The sequence below is a fragment of the Meleagris gallopavo genome, chromosome 2 (assembly GCF_905368555.1).
Source record: "Meleagris gallopavo chromosome 2, MGAL_WU_HG_1.1, whole genome shotgun sequence".
NCBI classification, from domain to species: Eukaryota; Metazoa; Chordata; class Aves; order Galliformes; family Phasianidae; genus Meleagris; species Meleagris gallopavo.
In genome coordinates this window covers 105,726,397-105,749,444 of record NC_139405.1, presented here as the reverse complement: position 1 = coordinate 105,749,444, position 23,048 = coordinate 105,726,397, and the positions used below count along the sequence as shown (strand labels likewise).

At 39.8% G+C, this 23,048-nt stretch overlaps 1 protein-coding gene across 5 annotated transcripts in view; it reads right to left on the bottom strand.

Moving 5' to 3' along the window:
• MSRA (methionine sulfoxide reductase A) overlaps positions 1-23,048 on the bottom strand; it is a 263,186-nt gene that overhangs the window by 101,535 nt on the left and 138,603 nt on the right. For 4 of the 5 annotated variants that reach the window (XM_085218307.1, XM_085218306.1, XM_085218309.1 and 1 more), the window contains one exon: positions 7,403-7,507. The exons of the other annotated variant lie outside the window; for it this stretch is intronic. In XM_085218307.1, coding sequence (XP_085074433.1) covers positions 7,403-7,507 — 105 coding nt within the window. The remainder of the gene's footprint in view (positions 1-7,402; positions 7,508-23,048) is intronic. 5 annotated transcript variants of the gene reach the window in all.

The following is a 23,048-nucleotide window of genomic DNA, read 5'->3' as shown; positions in this document are numbered from 1 at the left end:
GCCACCAGTGAAGACCGAGACAAAGAAGTCATTCAGTACCTCAGCCTTTTCTTCATCCATTGAAGCCAGTTCTCCCTTCACATTCACCAAAGGAGGCACACTCGCTTTGGCCTGTGTCTTCTGGCCAGTGTACCTGTAGAATGTCTTCCCATTATTTTTCACGTCCCTCGCCAAGTTCAGTTGCCTTTCCTGATCCCACGTCTGCAGATCTGGATGGCATCCCTGTATTCTTCCCAGGTGACACGGCCTTGTTTCCAGAGCTTGTACGCACCTTTCTTGCCCTCAGTGCCCAGCAGGACCTTGCTGAGCCATGCTGGTTTCCTACCTCCTCTGCCCGCTTTCTTATTCAGAGGGACGGAGAGCTCTTGTGCTCTCAGAAAGGCATCCTTGAAGAGTAGCCAGCTCTCCTCAACATCTTTGTTTTTAAAGACGGCATCCCAGGGGATCTTGGCCAACAGTCCATTGAGCACCTTAAAGTTCGCTCTTCCAAATTCAGGGTCCTGACGCCACTCTTTGCCAGGCCCACATCCCTTGAGATCACAAACTCGACTAGGACATGCTCACTGCAGCCAGGCTGCCTCCAACCTTAACGCCTTTAATGATCATAAATCTCCAACCCCCCTGCCACACGCAGGGCCCCCAACCTCCACATTTCATACCAGACCAGGTTGCCCAGGGCCCTGTCCAATCCGGCCCTGAACACCTCCAGGGATGGACGGGGCATCCACAGCCACTCTGGGCAGCTGTTCCAGCACCTCACCACTCTCTCAGTAAAGAACTTCCCCCTGACACCCAATCTAAACCTTCCCTCTTTGAGGTAAGAGCAGGAATTAGAATATATTCCATATTCCCATTGTTGAGTATCCAGTCCTGCATGAACCAATATACATTTATCATCACTGAGTATCAGTACATCAATTTCCACGGCTTTTTTGATTTATCAACCCAGAGCTGGTTTTTATTCCTTTCCTCCAAGAGCCTACTGGCATCGTCTTTACCACAGATTTAATTAGTATCCTCTCCACTATATCTTCCAAGTCATTAATGAAAATATTGAAGAGTATGGGACCAGGAATGGCTCCCGAGGGGGTCTGTAATTATATTTTGAATATATTTAATGTGCCTGGTGACAATAGGTTTGTGTTTCTGCTGCTTGTGATAATGCTGAAACTATCAGGGCTTTTAATAACATCTGAAGTAGACGGCAAAGGTGTTTGTGCATCAATCTGAGACTTGAAGATTTCATTCAAATTATAAAGGGAAGAGATTCACAGAAATCTAAAACAAGTAAAAAATGAATATATTTTACATGGAGAGATTTTTTTTTCCCTTCAATCTCCAAATGAAGTTACAGGCCTGTAGCAGAATACATAATGTTGGTTTAGGGTCGCTGCAGCATTTTTTATGTGTACAGCTGTTCTTCCACTGGTGTAAGTAGACACATCTGCTCATTAGCAATACAATGTCATTTCCAGTGTCTAATTTTAATTATTTGCAGATGATAGATTCCTTATGTGATGTCTAAAAAAAGTACAGTCCTTCAAAACTGGTGAGAAATAAATATACCCTCTGCAACTAAAACGGGTCAGCACAATGAAAACCAGATATTAATCTGGAGAATTCATGTATCAGCACTAAGGCTAAATGCCAAACTGTTTGGAAGGTCACAGGGAGGAGAAACAGCTCATACATCTCTTCTTTATCGTGGATACACAAGACTTATGGACTAAGAGATGTTCTGAATGAATCTGGCAGGTGATGAGTTTGTTGTAGTACAGATGGTCCTTAACTGCTGGAAAAATATCAGTTCTGCTTACATTTCCTGGACAAACACAGGCAAGATAAGGACTTCTTCATGACAGAAAGGACAAATGAGATTACTTTCCACTAACTTTGGTTTTCTGTATACTGAAGGAATGAGTAAAAGTAATTTTCTAGAAGCCCTTAGGCAACGATGGCCATGGGTATCTTTGCCCTACACCCTTGTGTCAGAGGGCTGCTAAGGCCATTGGGCTCTGCATTCCCCTCAGCTCCTCAGCTACGAGAAATACAAACAAAAGCCAGAAGCAGCAATGAAAAACAATCGGATTTGTGTACAGAGAGAGGATTGAGAACTGTAGTAGCTGGGAAGGACTGGATACTCTTGATAAATACAAGGAGCAGAACTACCAAAACAAGCATAAAGTTTTCAAGAGAGGAAGGTGCTAAAGGAGATGAGTGGATTTTTCATTTGCTCCAGGTATGTTTTCAAAAGGAGGAAACAGTATTTGGGTTGGTTTTTTTTTTCTGCTAAAAAGAAATGTATGACTATTGATGTAGAGATGTGGCTCTGAGGGACATGGGGTAGTAGGCATGAGAGCAATGGGTTGCTGGACCTGATGATCCTAGTGGTCTTTTCCAACCTGAATGATTCTATGATTCTATGATTCCATGATTTTATAACAAGGAATCATCCTTTAAATCTGCCTCAGATTGAGCTGAAATCTCTAACGCATGTAAGACTTCAATCTTCCAAAGGATCAACGTAATTATGAATAGCACCATGCTTAACAGCAATTCTGCTTGCACCATGACAAACTGATTCCTCCAGTATCATAAAGATGCTTCCAGAGACTTGGAGAAATTGTTTCTGACTCCCCTCAGAGTGGTCAAACTTTCTGATTAGATAAAATATGACATTTTCTTCCCTGAACATTAGTAAAGTTGGGTTTCCCAACTGGCTCACATATTGGCAGGCAGTGCTGGTGCCAGAAGGGCAGTCTCACTAGCAGTTGTGCTTCTGGCAATGAAAGTCCAGGCTTAAAGCTACATTTCAGTTCATGCAGGGTTACTTTTCAGCTTGATCAGAGAATTTTGTGGTTGTCAGTGTCAGCATGAAGAAAGACGTGGCATCCTCCAGACAGGTCAAGGACTAGCTTCCAGAAAGCATGAAAACAGGCTGAGGCACAAGACAAACTGACAGGCTGAAAGTGGACACACAGCATGGAGGTGCCAGCAAATCCATTGTAAGGATGCAATTTGGAGGAGATGGCCAGGCTTATATTGAAAAAAAAAAATTAGAAGGCTCTAAGAAAGGCACCTTTGGTGCAAAAACAGGGCAATATGGAATCTACTCCGTGCCTCTGTAACTCTACAAAGTGATGCTCAAAGCAGACAGCTGTAGGACTCATCAACAGTATTTTTATCATAGGACATTCACCCTCTTTTGCTGTATCAGCCACAAAGAAGCAACCACCTCAAGCACTTCTAGAGTTGTATAGAGCATTCCCGTTATGGATAAGATTATTCCTAGGAGAGAAGGAATGCTGATCTGTGCAGTAGAGACTGAACAGAGATGACAACCATATGTCACTTGGCAGAATTCGAGGGTTTGTTTGTTGCTGTTTCAGTATCCCGAATGTAATGAATTATAAAATACAGCCTAAATTAATAGTCAAGGAGGACTTTATCAGGGCTCCACACTTAGGAGATGCTCATCTGGGAGAATCTCTTTCAACTCACAGGCTGTTTGACTGATCAAAGGTTCTTGCTTTTCAGTAGTCTTCTGTATAATACTCAGACTCAAGAGCTTCATGAAACAAGAGCCAGGCTGCCTCCCAGAGAAACCTTGAATCCCAGTGAGATGTCTGCCTCATCTTGAAGGCAGGAGGTCCAACTGCTTGGAAAGCAGGAACTTCTGAATATTAATATGCTTTTTCAACAGTGAATGATAGGACTGCCTGTCTGTATCCTTTAGCAAGTTGGTGCCAACTAGATCGATATTTGAAAGGTCCTTAATTGCAAGTGAATCTGAAACAATACAAGTGAGTATTTCCATATTTGATGTTTAATGACACTGGGACAACTAGACAAGTCCATTGTTTCTGTGGGGGATATGAGGGCTTAAATGGCATTAACCCGACTTCTGGGGGAAAGATAAGGCAGTGCCACAGACAAAGCTTTTGTATTTCTGAGTGAGCACTATACTCAGAAAGTCCAGCACTTGCTGGCTGTATGAGACATTGGATTCATCTAAGGAGTGTGCTGAATTTCATGAATAAGAAATCTTTCTAATTTAACTTCTTAGTAAAAGCCTTGCCTTTGACAGACTGAGCTGCATTCCCGTAAGGCTGGCTAAATAAGACTTTGCACACAGCTGAATTTCAGGAAAGAAGAAAAATATCGCAGGTCAGAGAGATAATTCTCACTCTCTGTATCTTTACAGAAAACCACGTTTCTCATAGCAAGATAAAAGCAGGGAGCGGGTGCAAAAAAGATGAAGAAATAATTCCACCTTACCAAGCTTCTAGTGATAACTGCCATAACTTGAAAAAGATGTACAGCATACCATCCCTATCCCACAAGACAAAGAAACTCGAAATTGGGCACTGCTGGTTTAGTTTTTCTCAAATCAAGAAAGGACACAGAGATGTAGTGAGCTTTGCAGAGACACTGAACGGAGTTTAGCATTAAGCAATCATAAAAATGCATAGGTAAAGCAATCTGCCCACATCAGCCAAGGCTGAAGCACATGAAGGCTTCAGTGACTGCCATCATCTCTGCAGGTAAAGTGATGCTCTTGCTTTTTGCAAATTATTACAACAGAACCACTTGGAATTTCTACTGATTCAAGCTAGGATGAATCACAGAATCACAAAATCACAGAATGGCCTGGGTTGAAAAGGCCCACAATGCTCATCCAGTTCCAACCCCCTGCTGTGTGCAGGGTCGCCAAACAGCAGAACAGGCTGCCCAGAGCCACATCCAGCCTGGCCTTGAATGCCTCCTTGGGCAACCTGTTCCAGTGCCTCACCACCCTCTGGGTGAAAAACTTCCTCCTAATGAAGGCTTAGCTCTGTTTATACCAGGCACCACAGAGCCACACAGATTCCTGAGGTAGCTGTGAATGACTTGGGTATGCACACTGCAGCATCATGCAGAGATATTAGCTTACATCCCAGAAGGAATACGGTCACATTAGTGTGGCTCTGTGCCCGGGCTAATTAGGTGATGTTTCCCCAGTTGCCAGAAATCAAGAAGTGAATCATACATCTGCCAGCATCCAACCTTCTTCTGAAAGCACTGACTGGAACTATTCTGAACCTCAGTTATGTGAGGATGTAAAGTGAATACAAAGATATTATTATTGTTATTTTGTTTTAAAGCCAGAAGGAATCTTAAGTTCATTTACCACAACTACTACACTATGCCCAGTACTCACACTTCAGCCAACCTAATGCGCTGACGCTTTTTAGAGACCAAGCTATTGCATCCTTGCCACATGCAGTGACCAACCAAACACAGTCAAAGACAAGACTACAGCAGTGGCAGAGAATTGGTTAGGTGGTAATTTCCCTGAGTATACCAACAGAGATCCATTCCTCATGCTGCTCAGGAAGACAAAAAGAGCACACAGCTCGGGTCGTTAGTTCCTAGCTCTGGCAATTGGGATGAATCCCATTCTATGAGTAAAACACTTACAAAGAGGCCAGGTTATGGCCAATCACTGACAATCCAAATTAAAAAGAACAAAATTAGAACTAACCAGTGGTAGGATGGGGTAAAATTCCTTACTGAAACCTACAAGCAAACCACAAAAGCCCCGAAGCATGATGTGAAGACAGGTATAGTCTCAGAGCTAGAGTTTCAAGGATGGTGCAAGCACATCATTCTGAACACAAATAGAAAGGAAGGGGTTGATCAAGGAGGCACATAAATCAGCACATCCCAGTACATGCCATTGCCACCACACGTAGGCAGAGCTTCTCAGGAACTGAATCGAGCTCCTCTTTCAAATGACAAATGATCTCATTTTAAAGTCTTGAAATGACAATGATGGAAAAAGAATCCAATGCTTAATTACACTGCAAGCTGCAAAAATATTTCATTCTGAGGTGGAACTTCTCAAACTTGAATGTCCAGCTCTTGGATTTTGTCATGGTCCACCAGTGGTTGGATTGTCAATCTCACAATGAATGTGTTCTTTTCCTGTTCTATAATCCTTGGCAGGTCAACACAGAAACCACATGAAATGTTTCAAAGAAAGGCAACAAAGCAGTGAAGAGTCTGGAGCACAGACCCTAAGTGTTATGAGGAGTGGATGAGCGCACTGGGATGGGTCAGTCCGGAGCAGTGGAGCTCAGGGGAGACCTCACTGCTTTCTCCAGCTCCTGAAAGGAGGTTGTGGTGAGGTGGGGGATGGCCTCTGCTCCTGGGTAACAGCACTGGGACGAGAGGTAATGGCCTCAAGCTGGATGAGGAGAGGTTCAGGTTGGATATTAGGAAACACTTCTTCTTAGAGAGTGGTAATACATTGGAACGGGCTGCCCAGGGAGGTGGTGGGGTCACCATCCCTTGAGGTGTTCAAGAAAAGGGTAGATAGAGCACTTAGGAACACTGGTTTAGAGGGCATAGTGATCCTGGGCTGACACTTGGACTTGATGATCTTAGTGGTCTTTTCCAGCCTTAAACAAATCCATGAGATTTTACTGGCTGCCTCCATAAAGCGTCCTCGCCCTGACTCAGGCTTCCCTTTTCACATAGGCAGGAGCTGCAATAGCAGTGTTTTGTCTTTCTGCTGCACTCTGGGCTCAGTGGAAGACACTTATTCCACAAAAGCCCCTGGATCCTTTTCAGAATTACTGACTCTCAGGGTGGTGTCCCATTCTGTAGGTATCATCTGCGCTTTTTGTTACCAGATGTGGTAACAAGTGGCATAATTATGATAGCTGTTAAAATATTGAAATGAGTTACTGCACGTAATATTTCTGGAAAATGGTAGAAAGCATGATGCTTATTGAGACTATATAAACATGTACAATGTTTTCCCAGCGCAGTTTCCCATTTATGTTTGCACAGATGTGTATAAAGTCACCACGAAATCTCTTCCAAGAGAGATAAATCGAAAGGTTTGAAGAAGGCAAATAGCCAGAATGCTCTACTCAGCATATCAATTCTGACATCTTTTGTTCATTTTTTTGCTAATCGTAAAAAAAAAAAATTCACTGCCATTGGAAAATATAGCAAAAAAATATATATATATTTTATGAAGTATAAATTTTCTCAGCAAAAATAGAGTGTCCACATTTGAAGCTGCAAAGAGCTATGCTTTAAATTAAGGGACAAAAGATAGCATTACAGAAGAAATTGTCATAATCAAAGCTGAGAAAAAAAAATTCTATTGTCTGCTGTGTCTCTCTGTGGGAATTTTCCCAGCACAGACAGCTGTAAAGGAGGAGGGGTATTGTGAGTTTCTGTACTCTCATTCTCTCTCTTCCTCTCTTTCTCTGTCAATAAATGTCTGCAATCATATTCTCAAGCTCCAGTGTGATTTCAAGGTTCATCTCTTCCATGCAGCTCAAACACTAATTATCCCAGCTGTAATTAGTAAGATAATTAAATACTGGCTCACTCATCACTCTACCTTGTGTCGGGTCATGATTCTCCCAGAAGACCTTGAGCAGTTTCTCAAAGCTGATGTTTTCTGGCTGATATACCACTCGTACAGCCTCTGTGTGGCCAGTTCTACCTTAAAAGACAAAAATCAGATCCTATTAGTGAGAATTAGCTGCTGCATACCCATTTTTTTAAATACTGAGATCAAAAGCACAATCCTTTGTTTCCCTTTTTATTTTTTTAATGTATTTTTAAAGGCATGAGCTTCTTATATATAATGCTTAATGTACATACTAGCTCTATGATATCTACAAGTTTGGACAAGGCCATCGTGAAATAAACCAGCCAGAGTGAAAATAAGGTAAGGCAGTGATATTTTTACAGATGTTATCAAGTTCCAGCAATAAATAAACAAATAAATAAATCTCTTAAATATTTGTACCTGACAATTAGTAAAATATTATCAAGTATTCTAACTAGAATATTAAAATATGAAAGCATACAAAAAAACATGAAAAATACAACACCTACACTGTGCTGACAGTAGGAAGCTGGGCTTCACCAGCTATGAGCTAAGATACGGATGAAATAACTGATAATGAAGACTAAGTTCAAAGGCGTGTTTACACAAGATCATACAACAAATTCCAAACTACTCTATATCCGCCAGCACACTGCTCCCATTGGGCCTCAGAAAGAGTCAACGAGCTCCTAATTGAACTTCGTGGCCGTAGATAAAGTTCAAGGAAGGCAATCAGGGATTACTTCACATTAAAAGACATTACTCCTGTTTTTCAGTTATTTTATGGCCCCAGATTCTTTCATTCTTTTTTATATTATTGAAAGATTAAGCTTCATAAAACGAGAAGTGTCTGGCCACATGATTTTCCTCAGCAATAACTAACAGATTGCTGAACACCCAGGCATTGCAAGGTGAGAGTCCATGGTACTGAGTGTTGTACAAGCACATACCAAAAATTTATAAATGTAGGCATTTTTGTTGCCATAATATCTCCATTTGAAAGAAAAAAAAAAAAAAAAACACCCTATTCTCCAGTTAAATCATAACAAGGAAATAATCAACCAAAGTGAGCTGGATGGTCAGAATGACTTTTAGGTGGGCATAGAATAGGCTACTTATTCAAACTACAGGTTTTCATGTCATTCTCACCAGCATAAATTTCAGCTTTCCTCAGCTGACTTCAACAGAATCATCTGGAATTTCATGCAGTGCAACAACCAGGTGAATCTGGCCCATTGGGGGGTTCTGAATTAGCTGCCACCAAACAAGAAAAATCAGTAAGTGGGGGATGCTCAGTGAAAATACCAATTTGGTACTAAGGGAAATTTGAAGAAAAAAAAAAAAGTAGTGGAAGGAAATGAAAAAGATGCTAGGACATATGAAAGAGGTGTAAGAGGGAAAAGTAAGACAGCATTATATCAGTTAATTGGGGCACATGAAAAGAAGAAAACTTAAATGAGGCACACAGACAGGTTGGCTAGCTATTAAAGGGGATTTAAAAGAGCAGGATTAAATTTAGTCAAGAACACAGAGAAGTAAAAGGGGACATATCTGGGATACCTGTAATGAAAATTTTGATAAAATCAATTTGGTTCCTGTCCAGTGTGTTAGACAATACAGCAAAGATAAGCTCCCTGTGATTAAAAGGCAAAAAAGTACAAGTTATATGTAACCTTGTAGCTAAAGCCATGTCATCCTGACCACCAGGATACTGCCCAGGCAAACGATGGCTCCATTCCTCTTTCAAATGCACTGTGCCTATTGAAGTCAACAACTGAAGCAATCCAATATCTGAAGGCAAATTTTGAGGGCAGGTAACTGAAAGGGATCGTACATTTAGTAGGATAAAAATAAAAGTCACAGGTAGTTGGCTTGATAGTAAAGTGAAATGGTCTTCCTATAGAATGGTGTGAACTGACAGCCAGCTTAGGTCAGGGAAGGAATTTATTCTAAATTCCATGTTTTAACATGGATTATCAGAGAAAATAATAGTTTGGTTTTTTTTGTTTTTTTTTGTTTTTTTTTTTTGCCTTAGCTGAAGACCAGCTTGGGCATTTTATTGTTGCTTGAGATAAAGGAGAGCAAATGGACAACGATGCATCCAGATTTTACAAGCTCACTTCACGTAACTAAAAAGATTCAGGAGTGGCTTCTGACTTCATTATTTTTTTAAGCCAATGTGAACCAAAGTTCTTGTCACTCAGGAGCAAACTGCTTGTCTGAGACAAGTAGCTTCAGATCACATGAGAGTTTCTTCAAGAACTTCAAAACGACAGAGACATTACCTTTCCTCTCAGTTGAAGCAGCAATTGTATCTTGTCAACACTGTCTGCTCTGACTAATCCAGAAGTTCAGAGAATCAGTTTTCTTCTTTTCCTCTGAATAGGGAAATAACAGCATTACCCTAAGAATGCTATAGCCTGACCTCATGGAAAAAAATCCCTTAGATGTGTGGCTAACAGACTGTTAGAACCCAGAGCATATTTAAAATCAATATTCATCCTCGCAGAGAAAGCAAGGAGATAATGACCGCCGGTCTTATCAGGTTCACCTTTAATTATCCTCAAAGCCTCTCCACAGCTTATTGGGTTTTCTTTCTGAATATGGCATGGCTATGCCATAATCTCAGTCATTCGTGGGGAGCACTCCCAGCTCCCACCAATTTCCATGGAAACTCTTCCAGTCAACTGGGTGCGCAAGAGCAAACAGAGGTAAAAGACTTCATGTGGCACTGATTGATCACAAGCTTTCCCAGGAGAAGCGCAAAGAGAAAATAGTACCGGACAGAAAGAAGGTGCAATCACTCTGCAGGTACTGTGTGCTTCATAAGGATTCAACAGAGGCCCAAAGTTAACCTGAGCAGCACGCAGAAGCTCAGCTCATCGTGCTGGATGTGACTCAGCTGCAGCCAAAGTGACAAAAGGAAACCAAAACTCTGTTTGCCTTCTTAGTTTTTGGCACTAAGCTTAAATTTCCCTGTTCTCTGCAGGGGAGTTGGATTAGATGATTTGTAAGGTCAACAGTTGTATGATTCTATGAATTTTGACTGCAAAAACAGAATAACTGCATTTATCTTGGATTTATATGCTAAGTACATAACAGGGAAAGAACAGAGCAGGCATCACAACAGCCAACCACTCCTTTGCACTGAAAAAAAACCCACCCATATTGAAACATTTCTAACCAAATCTTTATTTGGTAAGATTTCTTAAGATGGAGAGGCAGTAGCCAAAGAAAAAAAGCTGCACGTCCTCTAAGGAGAGGTTTAAACCAGCTAACGTGGAACAGCTGAAACAATTTAATCTGCTCAGTGATGGATGGTGTTCTTTCAGTGATATTCAGCTCTTCAACTTCGTACCTCTTTCAGAATTTATCACAAAACGTCCATTTATATTAAGTCAGAGAGTCATAGTGTCCTCAGATCACCTATTGGTTTTAATTATCTGGTTTTTAATATTCCACAGCGAAATCGAGCTTCATTTCAAGTTCCAAAAGTTCCAGGAGCCTCCTCCCAAGAGAGCCACAACTTTGAAGCACATGATTTATTGAATCACTAAATATAATTCAATTTACTGTTAAATGTGCAAATGGAAATCCTTTATTTGTAGGTGCCAGTATTGGATTTCTGGCCATGGTGCTCAGTTCTCCTTCAGCTTTGGAAGGAGCTTAGCCATAGAAGAACCTCGCTGCAGCCGATAAGACTTTATTACACCGTGGCAGGTAGGGCTGTGTGCCAGCAGCAGACTGTCTGTTTATCCTGTATCTATTTCCCACTTAGAAAACATAGCCACTCTCAGAGGATTAGCTACAGTGAGCTCTTTCAGTGGGGATTCAAACTCTGGCAAAAACCTCCCTGTAAAGAGCAATGGAAAAAAAAAAAAAAAAAGAAGACATCTGAGTGACACGTCAGTGCTTCTTTTTATTTTTTTTTCTCCCTAATAGTGTTTAGATTTTCACCTTCTTAATCATCTCCCAGGTGAGTGCCCAAGCCAACGGATTAGAGAACTGAGCTCATTCTTTTTAAACTTGCTGCGTGCTGTAAGCAGTTCATTATTTCCTGCAAAGTGGAGCAACTTCAAAGGACTCCTCACCTGCCAGCACCCACGTGGCACGTGGGCTTCCTCTCCCGATGCTTCAGCCCTTGGTGAATTGGGTTATGAAATCCACGCAGTGCCAAAGCTATTCCCTCCTGCCTCATTTCTGACTTGCTTCTCTTTGCCCACCTAAACAAAGGGATGTGCCACTGGTTACCCATGCCACTCCATCTCCTACATCCATTATGCCCCATTGCTGGAGTGCTCAGAGCCAGGTCGGATGGGGCTGTGGGCAGCCTGATCTAGTGTCTGACTTAGGGGCTAGCAACCTTGCCCACATCAGGGGGGTTGGAACTGGATGATCTTTGAGGTCCTTCCAACTCAAGCCATGCCATGATTTTATAATTCTATACAGTAAGGCACCATGTGTGTAGCTCAAGCATCAAAGTTAAGAGAGGATCTCACAACTTCTCCTTATAGTTTCCCCTTCTTTGTGCAATAAACTTTTCATAAATCTCATATATTTTCTGACGCAAATGTCTGAATGTAACTGAAAGGAACAGGCAGCAGATTTTCAGCCAATGCACATTTCGGAGCTTATTGATTTTGGAGCTAAAACAATTTGTGCTAGCTAAAGCCAAGGCCCTAGTGAATATGTAAAGTATTATATGAAAAAGTAATAGGTCTTTTGAGCATCTGCTTCTTCAAACCAGCCTGGGAATTTTTATTATGTTGTAGATATCATTCATTACATTTCCAGCTTCTCTTTAAGATAGAGATGTGTTAAGCAAGCAAACAAAGGTTAGTCAAGAATACACTGAGAAACCACTCTAGGGATCCTTTTAACTTTTTTTTTTTTTAAACCTTCCAAATAACGAGCGTGAAAAGAATGGAAATAATAACATTTTGATAGACTTTCAGAGGGCGAAAGAGTCCATAATGGCAATATTATTTGACTTCCTGCCTAACATAGATTAGAGAATTTCTGTAGTCACCTCCTGCAACTCCTGCTTTCCTGGCCACTTTTCAGGTTTTTGGGGGCAGTTTCATATTGTTTGGAAGATCGCTGTAAAATATTAAATGGCACTAACATTTGGCTAACTATTTTTTTGTTTTTACCTTCTTTATGTTTCCCGATTCTCTGCAGACTTTGTCAGCTCTGAAACAGGAGATTATGTTTGGCTCATTATCCTCTGTGAGTTTCTGATTTACAAAATATTATGCTTTACCTTCTCAGTGTGATCCACATTGTTTTATACAGCTGTACTAAAATATATGTCAATCTTACAGAGAAAGAAACCAGTTTATCACCGTGGGCCAATTCTGCAGTTGTTAATCTAAATAAAATTTTGCTTAAATATTAGAAACTTCTGCCTGAAAAAGCATCGTGGGAAATAACACTTCTTCTAGTGCCCAGAGAAGGCAGCCATGTACTGCAGCTACAATGTGGTGCACATATCAAAGGAGAATTTTCTGAAAGTCTACTTGTTGGTTTTAGTAGAGGACAGATGAATGTCGCAGTAAACGAAAATTTAAAAAGAAAATATTAGGGAAAATTTCTTCTCTAAAAGAGTGGTGATGCCCAGGGAGTCACCATCTCTGGAGGTGTTCAAAAACAGTGGAGATGTGGGTGAGGTGAGTGTGGGCTGGGGTTGGGCTGGGTGACAGTAGGGGTCTTTTCCAATCTTAATGACTCAGTGATTCTGTATGTGTGCCTCTCCAGTATCTCTTCAGAGAATCAGGGAGTGGTTGAAGCTGGAAGCACCCCGGGGTCCCTCTGGTCTCCCCTGCCCCAGCAGGGCCATGTAGAGCTGGATGTCCAGCACCACAGCCAGGGGCTGTGGAAGATCCACAAGGAGGAGACCCTACACTCTCTGCTCCCTGTGCCAGGGCTCCTTGGGGGCCCTTCCTCCTTCAACTGTACTTTCAACTGAAGAATCCGTAAAAGGAAAATACAGGTATATGTACACACAAAAAAATGCACACACATATATATATCACCTATAGGATAAAAGGAGACAACAAAACTTTACCATCTTGTTCACTGTACACATAGGATATGTCTCTGTTAGGCTGAAGGCTACCAGCACTTCAGGAGGGATTAGCAGAATAGACTCACTCTGGTCTGGGCAAGTGGGCTGAATGCTATTCACAGCTGGAATGCATTAAATGTGCTCCAGGAGAGAATATTCTGATTTAATTTCATTCAAAAGGAATCTCAGCATCAAAAAATATTCAAGCACTTTCTTGTAGATGTCAGCGATAAGCTTCTTTACTATTTGTAGTGGGAAAAATATCTGGGTTGTAGGGCAATGTATTGGTTGTGATGTGTGATATGGGATCTCTCTGGTTTGAGTGGTGTTTCACAGCAGAGATCAGTGAACTGGATGAGTTGCCTTGTCTTAGGGATACTGTACAACACAACAGAGCATCTCACAAGATATTCAGCTGAAGAAAAATTGTTGAAGATAGGCATATAATTAATGCCATTCAATATGGTTGTATGGAATGTAGGTCTTGTCAGCCAAACTTGATTTCATTCTCTGATGAAATTACAAGTCTAGTTGTAATAAATGTAGAATGTAATAGCACGGATGTAATAGACTTAGACTTTATTAATGCATTTGACTTATTACTTCATGACAGTCTGATTAAAAAATTAGCACTATACAATATCAATAGTGCACGTGTTAAATGGATTAAGAATTGTCTAAATGACAGTTCTAAAAAAATTGTCTGAACGGAACGTGCATTGAATGGCAGCATTTTTATCAGCACATTACAGGGACTGGTACAAAGCTTGTTGCGCGTTGCTATCGGTAAAGAAATAAAAAGTCTCAACTTACAAAATTTCTGGGTACCTCAGATGAGAAGGCTGACAGGAGGATCTTAGAAAGCGATCACTTTCTAAGGGTGCATTCAATCAAAAATCAAAACCAGTCATATGTAAAATCTTACTAAAGGGAACAAGTGGCACAATCTGAAAATAAGGAACAATCTTTGAGGAAAGAGCAAGAGTGGAAGTAGACAAACAAGTAAATAAGAAATCCTTTTGCCATTTAAAAAAATAAATAAATAAATGGGTTGACTAAAAAAAAATGAGGTTGGTATGAACAGGACTGGCGAGATGAATCCTGACATTAAGTAGCTCCTCAAAAATAGTTTCAGAGACAATCCCAGAAGACATGTTATGTTTAGCATTCAAAAAGAAAATCCAAAGGTTTTCAATTAGAGGGTGTAGAGAAGGATTCAGGGTCTTTGAACAAGCAATGAAAAAGCATACCAAGAGCCAGTGGTAGGAACTGAAACCGGGCAAACTCAAATGGAAAGGCAGGCACATTTTTCATACTGGAGAAGGTTATCTTCTACAAAACACTACAGTGTTCAATTACACCATTTGACCATTCAATGCTCCTATAAACCTATGTCCTATAAACTAAGGAAACTGGTTGATTCCCCATCTCCTGGTACTCTCAAATTCAATCAGCTCTCCTTTTGGAAGAGACACTTCTGACAAATACCTGTTAAAGGAAAAAGATATAAGGTATAATAAAATAGTAACTGGATGAAATGTAATGACCTGTGATATAAAAGATATCAAATTAAATAATGCAGTAAGCCCTTACTAGCCTTAAATGCTGTGAATATATGAGTGAATTGCCTCTCTTTTTCCTTTGTTCACTTAACTTTAATAAAGCCTTTCTATTCCAAACACTGCTATCTGCACAGAGTTGGGACTTCTGTATTTTCTTTTCATCATCGTCAATGAGTAAGACTATAACCTAACTACAATTTCTATATGATCTTTACATAGGTAAGTTAATAACTTTAGCTGAAGTACTGGATGCAGAAAAGCACCATCCTGCTACTTTTACAAAGTTCTTCTTTTAAAGCCCAAATTTAACCCTAAATTTAAACACATTAGACAGACAGAGCCTTTACATCTCAATAAATTATGTTTACTGACAAACCAGTTATACTTGGCACCATGGAAAATGCAATGCCAGACCTCTCCCATCTAACCTGTGTGAATCTAAACACTCCAGTGGGTGGATATAAAACAAAACAAATTGTTGTGCCTGTCTTAGAGTGAGAAACAATGACTTTAGGGTAGGACACGTTAATTAGAATTTTACTTGATAAAATGAAAGATTAAATATGAAGAAGTAATGGGAATTACAGAAATCTAACCACATAACTAACAGCAATCTCATGTTATTGACAACATCTCGCATTGCTGTGGAGCCAAGTGTTAAGGCATAACTGGTCTATATTTACATTTCTGTAGAAATGGCATGCCAGAATAACCACTGGTGTTACAAAAACTTCAAACTTTGCTCAGGACATGGAAATAAAAAGGTATTTCAGAGATGCTCAAATACCGGAAAACTGCAGTATATATATATATATAAAGAGTCAATTTGGACAGTGATAAGAAATAAATTAAGGTCAAAAATCTGGTCGGATGAACACGGGATGGTACAATGAACATACTGCTCAGAAGACAGGTGGTTTTGAAAAATGATACTGAACTTCTTCAAAGTGTAGGTGGGAAACACGTCACATGGCTGAGTCTGAAATGCTCAATAACATAAAAAAGCAGAAATCATTCAATTTTCTTTCCTGGACTATATTACGAGCTGTGGGAGACTGCAACAAAAAAAAAAGAGCCCATCATTTTTCATTCCAAATACATTTATTTCTATCTCCTCAAAGAATGCACAAGAAAATCTGCTACATGTTCCTAGAACTTCCTAACAGCAAAGTAGCAGCACAACATACAGTTTTGATTTAACTGTATGTGAACATCTTTTGTGTAGACGATACTTATAAAATGGATTTATTATGTTTTTCCCATTCGTTCTATGTGGAAGATGATGTCAAGATTTTCTTTGAGAAATGTCAAAGTAGAGGATGATAAAATCAAAGTCACTGCATTACAGGTGTGTTTTTCTCTGTACTGCATAAAACAGTAATACAGAGCAGAACCCAAAAAAAAAAGGGAAGAAAGATTTTTACTTTTCAATAAAGAATCTCTTTAGGAGAATGTATGTCCAAGGCTTGTGCCAAACCTGCTACTGTAGAGTAATATCACTAGAAAGTTTTATTTATTTCCGATAAAAAATTATAACCCTGTTACTGGAAGCTCATCACAAGCATAAAGGTACTCCTTCGAAAAAAATTAATCATATTGTAGGAAAGATTTAATGACCACAGTGCTAGATTCTGTGTTTGGGGAGAATCCAATCTCAAACTGCTCAGCTTAGTTCTCTATTGGATAATTTGGATAACGTGAATTTAGGTTCATCACTGCATTGATACACATTGATTGATACATACAGTATTATGTATAGAGATCATTCTTGAACAACAGAAAAAATTGTATGGGAATGCATGGAAACAGAAGAGAACAGGAGACAGAACACAGCAGTCTAAGACTTTGGGGCATCCAGCCTATACCCACTGCCCTTTGCTATGTGGATTTGACCTGAACAGAACTGCAACTCAAGCGTTGGCCACTGATTAAAGTGTGTGATTCATTATCCCACTGCATTACACTCCACACAGCTTTAGCCTACATCTGGTATCATTGATTTTTTCTCTCACAGTTATGAATTCAGTAGCCCAGAAAACTGCTCCATTGCAAAGCTCCTTTGAAGGATTCAATTAATGAAATGATGTTAGTTTTTTTATCATAAAAGATAAACTCAATGAATAAAGACCTGCCCAGGAAATATATCCTATTATCCATGGGCATGAAAAACTTTGAGGATAAAAGATTAACACAGTGTTACAGTTGCACTATGCTCTTGTCCTAAGGACTTCAAAGTGCTTTCTAAATCTGGATTCCATTATCCTCATTTTGCAAAGCGTAAACCACTATCACATTGTGTTCTTCCTAATTAATTCTCCAAATATAATTTGGACAACATAATTTATTCAAATACAACGAGCTCTGCCATGAGCTTTTGTATTCATCAAAAACCCAAACACACAGACTTGCCTTGTATAAATATGTCATGCGGGACATAGGGAAACAATATCACCATGCTCAGATAACAACAACAACAAAATCAGTTCTGTCAAGATGCGTGGAATATAAATCATGATATAATTTTGACTACAGGTAAGAAATTCACACGGTAACAGTTTCACTATAATATCTTCCATTTCTAGAATACAGCTTTTCTAACAAGCCCAATAAAAAGGATGGTATCTTTGACTGCATGAAATGACAACTATCTCCACTAATGCAGCAGTGCCACAAACGCATCTAGTTTATTGGAGCTGACTTAGAACCAATCACTCGCACTTGTCACCACCCCTGGATGTGTTTAAAAATCGTTTGGATGTGGTGCTCATGGACATGATGTAGCAGAGGGTCGTTAGATTTAGGGTAGTATGGTTAAGCAGTGGTTGGAATGATGATCTTTAGGGTCTTTTCCAACTTGAGCAATTCTATGATTTTATGACTTCAGCTGCTGCTCCAGAAGGCAGCAGTCCCCTACAGGTTCTGTAACAATTTGAGAAATGGAGTTATAGGTAATGATTGAATCCTGTCTGATTATAAAAACACTTCCTCAGTAATTTCCTTGCAAAGTCAGTCTCCTCAGGACTTGTGTTATGCCCTTCTCTCACCAAAGACAATGTAGAACCAAAGACCTGTAGAACTAGAAAGTGACTGCAAAACGAGGCAAGACTGTTGAAACATTGAAATTTTCCTTAGGGAGTAATGATTTATTCACTACTCCAAAATTAATACAAATCCCTAAAAGATTCAATGGACTACCAATAGATAGGTCCATTTGTTTCACAAAGAAAACAAGCAGAAGCAGTTCCAGGCTCTGCTGTAGGCCAAAAAGAGATGGACAAGAGAAAAAGATAAGTCTAAATGAAATGCCCGGGCTCTGTACTGGGACCTAGTTTCAATCTATAATGGGAAAACTTTTTCTCGTGTCAATTTAGCAGAAAATAAGATTGATATATATATATTTTTTTTTCCAAAAGAAAGAAAAAAAGAATTAGAGCTTGTAGCTGTGAAGGCTCTGTGCTAGAGTTATGCAACATTCAGAATTTCCTTAAATAAATGGGCAGAATGGAAGGAAAAGAATAACTGAGAACAAATACCAAAAGGAATCAATGGAGGTAAATAGAATGCCTAGGGACAATACTTATAGCAATTTTGGTGTAAGGATTTGGAAAATGCTGAACAATCTGAAAGATTAAAAAAGAAGAAACAAGTAGGATATGACAACATCTCTTCTTTTCCACTAGGATCATCAAAATGGTAGTTTTATCCTTTTCTCTCTTGAGTGATTTCAGTGAGAATTTCATACTCTGAGGATTCTCTGCATACAAGATTTCTGAAATATGCCAATTCTCACTCTTTGTGAATTGGAACAACAACACAGCTCTTGGAAGAAAACTGTTCATATCTACAAATGCTTAGTAACTGGGGGGGGGGGAGAGGGAGAGGAATAAAAAAAAGAAAAAAGAAAAGAAAAAAAAATGAAGAAATGTTGCTGTTATCTGTACTCTGAAACCTTCTCTTTCATATCTAATTATTATTAAGCTAACCTGACAGCTATATGCTGTACACAAATATGGTTAGGGTCATTATTTCCCAAAAGAAACATGGAAAAAGCAGAAGATGGTTTCACCAGAGACTTCGCATAGACAGCAAACCGCAAAGAAACAGCAACAGAGCAGAGGAGGTGATGATGGCAGAGAGACACCCACGAGGTTCCAAAGAAAAGAGTAACAGGATGAACATTGAGATTATTTTATAGCAATCAAAGATTCCAATTAAATACTTTTAGGCCCATGAAAACTAACAATAGAGTTCTAGAATATTCAAAAAGTGGCCAAGCAACTTGTTTGCTGCAGAACTCTTTGTCAGAATCAAGCTGTGTAATGGAGCTGAAGGATAAAGCACTGACAAGTCACTTATGTGAAATACAGCTATGAGAATGCTGGGAAGAACTGAGCAAGCAGACATTAGGTGCAGGTGATGTTCATTACTGAGAGGTTGATAATTACAAAAATCCACATTATTATATTGGACCTGATACAGAGAACTGTTAAAAGGCTGATGTCTGGGAACAGAGGTAAACAAGGCATCTTCAAAACCAAAGCAGACAGGACAGAGGAACTGAAAAAAAAGGGATCAAGAACAAAAAATCTTCATCTGAAAGCAGAAGAAATGTATTTTGTTATTTCCTTTCCAGAGCTTTGGTGAAGCCAAACACTCCTCGCTAAGGGCTTTTGAAATCCCATTACTTTGCTTTCAAACATAAACTGCAGCGTTGTCCATATTGAAGTGATACTCATGAAGGATCATTGAGGGAGGAAGCTAAAAATTTGCCTAGTATAAGTATCAAAAATTGCAGAGGGGTCAGAATTAGGTCAATAAGATGTGTACAGATGTGGGTGATAGATGTGAGATAGGGGAAGCAGGGTGGAAAAGTTGGCTGGCTGGCTGATTAAAAAGTTATTTAAAGGACTTAAGAGAATGATAATCAAATGAGTTTGAAAGTATAAGACTGAATTGTCAGAGAACGGGTAAAGAAGAGCAATGAAGCAAAGAGAAGGGAAAGGATTAGGTGGGAAACTCACAAAAAACAGGATAGCTACTCCAACTTCAGGTCAAACAAGAAAATGTGGTTGCGATATTTCATTATTGTAATGCCTGGACATTACAGTACTTGAATACCCCATCCCTAGGGGTTGGATGGCCAGGTTGGATGGGGCTCTGAGCAGTCTTTTCTGATGGGAGGCACCCAGCCCACAGCAGGGGACTGAAACAGATGACCTTTGAGGTCCCTTCCAGCCCAAGCTATTCTATGATTCTATCATACACTGCCAACTGTAGCTGCCATCTCACTATGCAAGCTGCTGTACAAACAGAGAATAAAAGCCGAGTCACCCACTAGAAGTGATGGAAAGAATCAACTGTTCCTTGGCTACATGTTTATTGTCACCAGCCTTCCTGATGAGCAGCCCTGCAACGAGGAGAGGCCGACATCATCTAAAGCTACATGTTTTAGAGTCTCTCATTTCTGACTATGGAAATTCTTCATTCCTAGGATCTCACCCTGAGCATAAAACCCCAGAGAGTGATGACAAGCATCTTCTTAAGGACACCGTGAAAAATATGCTACATGGTGTCAGAGGTTTCACAAAGACCATTAACCGCTGCAAACAGATCAAACGCCAGCTCATATATTTCTACAGCTGTGTGACCCATATCTGAGATCAGGTTTGAAAAATAAAGGCAAGTAGATCAATTGTTAGCCTTTAATAAATCTTTACAGATATTTCACTTTTTTTTTTTTTTTTTTTTTTTGGTGGCAAACCTTGTAGACATTATTAATTCTCACTCCAACTTTAATGAATGGCTGTGCCAATGCTTAACCTCACAAAGCCATGTAAAATGAATTATTACTGATGATTAATTATGCCCTAATAGACCAATAAGAGCCGCCTTTATTTCAGTTACTGAGTAAATTAATAAAAATTTACTCCAGTGCACAGTTTACTGTTAATAGTTACTTACCTGTTACAAAAAATATTTTTGTCACTTTTGCATAAATGTAAAAGTTGTACTTCATGTTAAACCAGTGAAAGCATTTAGCTCCTGTTTAAACCTAATAGACATTCATTGTATTTGACTATCCATTATCTCCATGTGACCACTCACAAATCAAGAGTTTTAAATTACAGGTCACTTCTATCCTTTCTGAAATTCCCACTTAAATGGGAATATTTAAGAAAGGCCAAAAATGATTTTAATTCACATGAAACCAGTATTCCTTGATATTAATTCATCCAAAAAGAAAGGACCATTGTGGATGCCCAAAAGTATTTAGAAAACAATGGAGAAGGAAAAGTAGTTACTAATACCTATTTAAAAACAAAACTCAAGAAACTGATACCTTCAAATAATATGAATCACTGTCCTCACATTTGTGCTTCTTGCACAGTACACACAACAGTGAGATCTATTTGAATTTAATAAAATCTGGCACAGTGAGGGACACACATTCTTTTCTCGTGGATATTATAGAATCATAGGATGGCCTGGGTTGAAAAGGAGCACAATGCTCATCCAGTTCCAACCCCCTGCTATGTGCAGGTCACCAACCAGCAGACCAGGCTGCCCAGAGCCACATCCAGCCTGGCCTTGAATGCCTGCAGGGATGGGGCATTCATAACCTCCTTGGGCAACCTGTTCCACTGCCTCACTCCTTGGAGAGGCTTTTCTCTATATTGTGAGAAGCCTTCCAGCTTTGCTAAGGGAGAGAAGCATAGGTTACATAATTGCAATCCGTAACACAATGCAGTTTCTTAACAGACAAAGTTCTTCTAAGCTCAATGCCTAGAAGTGCCGACATCTTGACTGGGGCCACATATCTTCCTCTGAGAATCTCACTGACTGCCTTCTGCCCAAACTGCAGTTTTGACTCACCTTATCTAACTTCCAACATCTAATAATTAGGTATGTAGTAAAAGCTAATCACCCAGACTCCTACGTGTCTACTGAATTACAAGTTTCTCAAACACTGTTCCATGAAGCCTTATCAGTAGTATTTTGGACTGTTCTCCAACTTCAATCTACCTGCTCCGATACATTCCACGACGTTTGTTAACAAACATTGTGACAATCTAATTAGCGGTTCACCCTCCTGCGAGACAGTCTCCTTCTATTACTTTCTGAAAAAGTACCCATTCCTTTAAGGTTGGATTATAAACTTGCCAAAACCGATTACTTAAACAAAAACTGCAATTCATTCCTAAAAGCAACTCACTGATTTTCATTCTTTCATGCCTCTTAAAAGCTCCAACTGTAAATCTCTCTCTGCTCTTCTTATACATAAAATCATAGAATATCCCAAGCTGGAAGGGACCCACTAAAAAGTCCAGCTCCAGGTTCCAGACACTAATGTGTGTGCTTGTATATATAATTAGCACACAAAAACAGGAAGAGGGCAGATTTAGACTAGGTATCAGGAAGAAATTCTTTACTGTGAGGGTGGTGAAACACTGAACAGGTTGCCCAGCAAGGCTGTGGATGCCCCTCCATGGAAGCACTCAAGGCCAGGTTGGATGGGGCTGTGAGCAACCTGGGCTGGAGGGAGGTGTCCATGCCTACAGCAGGGGGTTGGAACTGGATGATCTGAAGGGTTCCTTCTAACCCAAACCATTCTGTGATTCTGTGATAACCATTACTGAATTGGGAAATAAATGAGGACTACCCAAACCTTCCCCAAGAATGGAGTGTAAGTGTGTGAACCACAGACTTGTTTTATTGTGGGTATACAAGCTTCCAGTATGCATAACGACTGTAGGATCAGAAGCGTGCGTCACTGGAGGATGCATGGATATGTATACCCACACAAAACGAACCTCTGTTCCACTTTATCTTTCCCTAAGATTGACAAAAGTCTAGTCTCCACTATGCCCCGGCCCAGCTGTTACCACTCACATCAGAGACTCTCCTTTATAACTACAATGATCTTGTATATCAAATGCTGACTTAAAGAAGGGATAGAAAAAAAAGACTTTCCTTTATATTAAAAATTAAAGGATGTTAATAAATACTGTGCCTATAAGCTGGT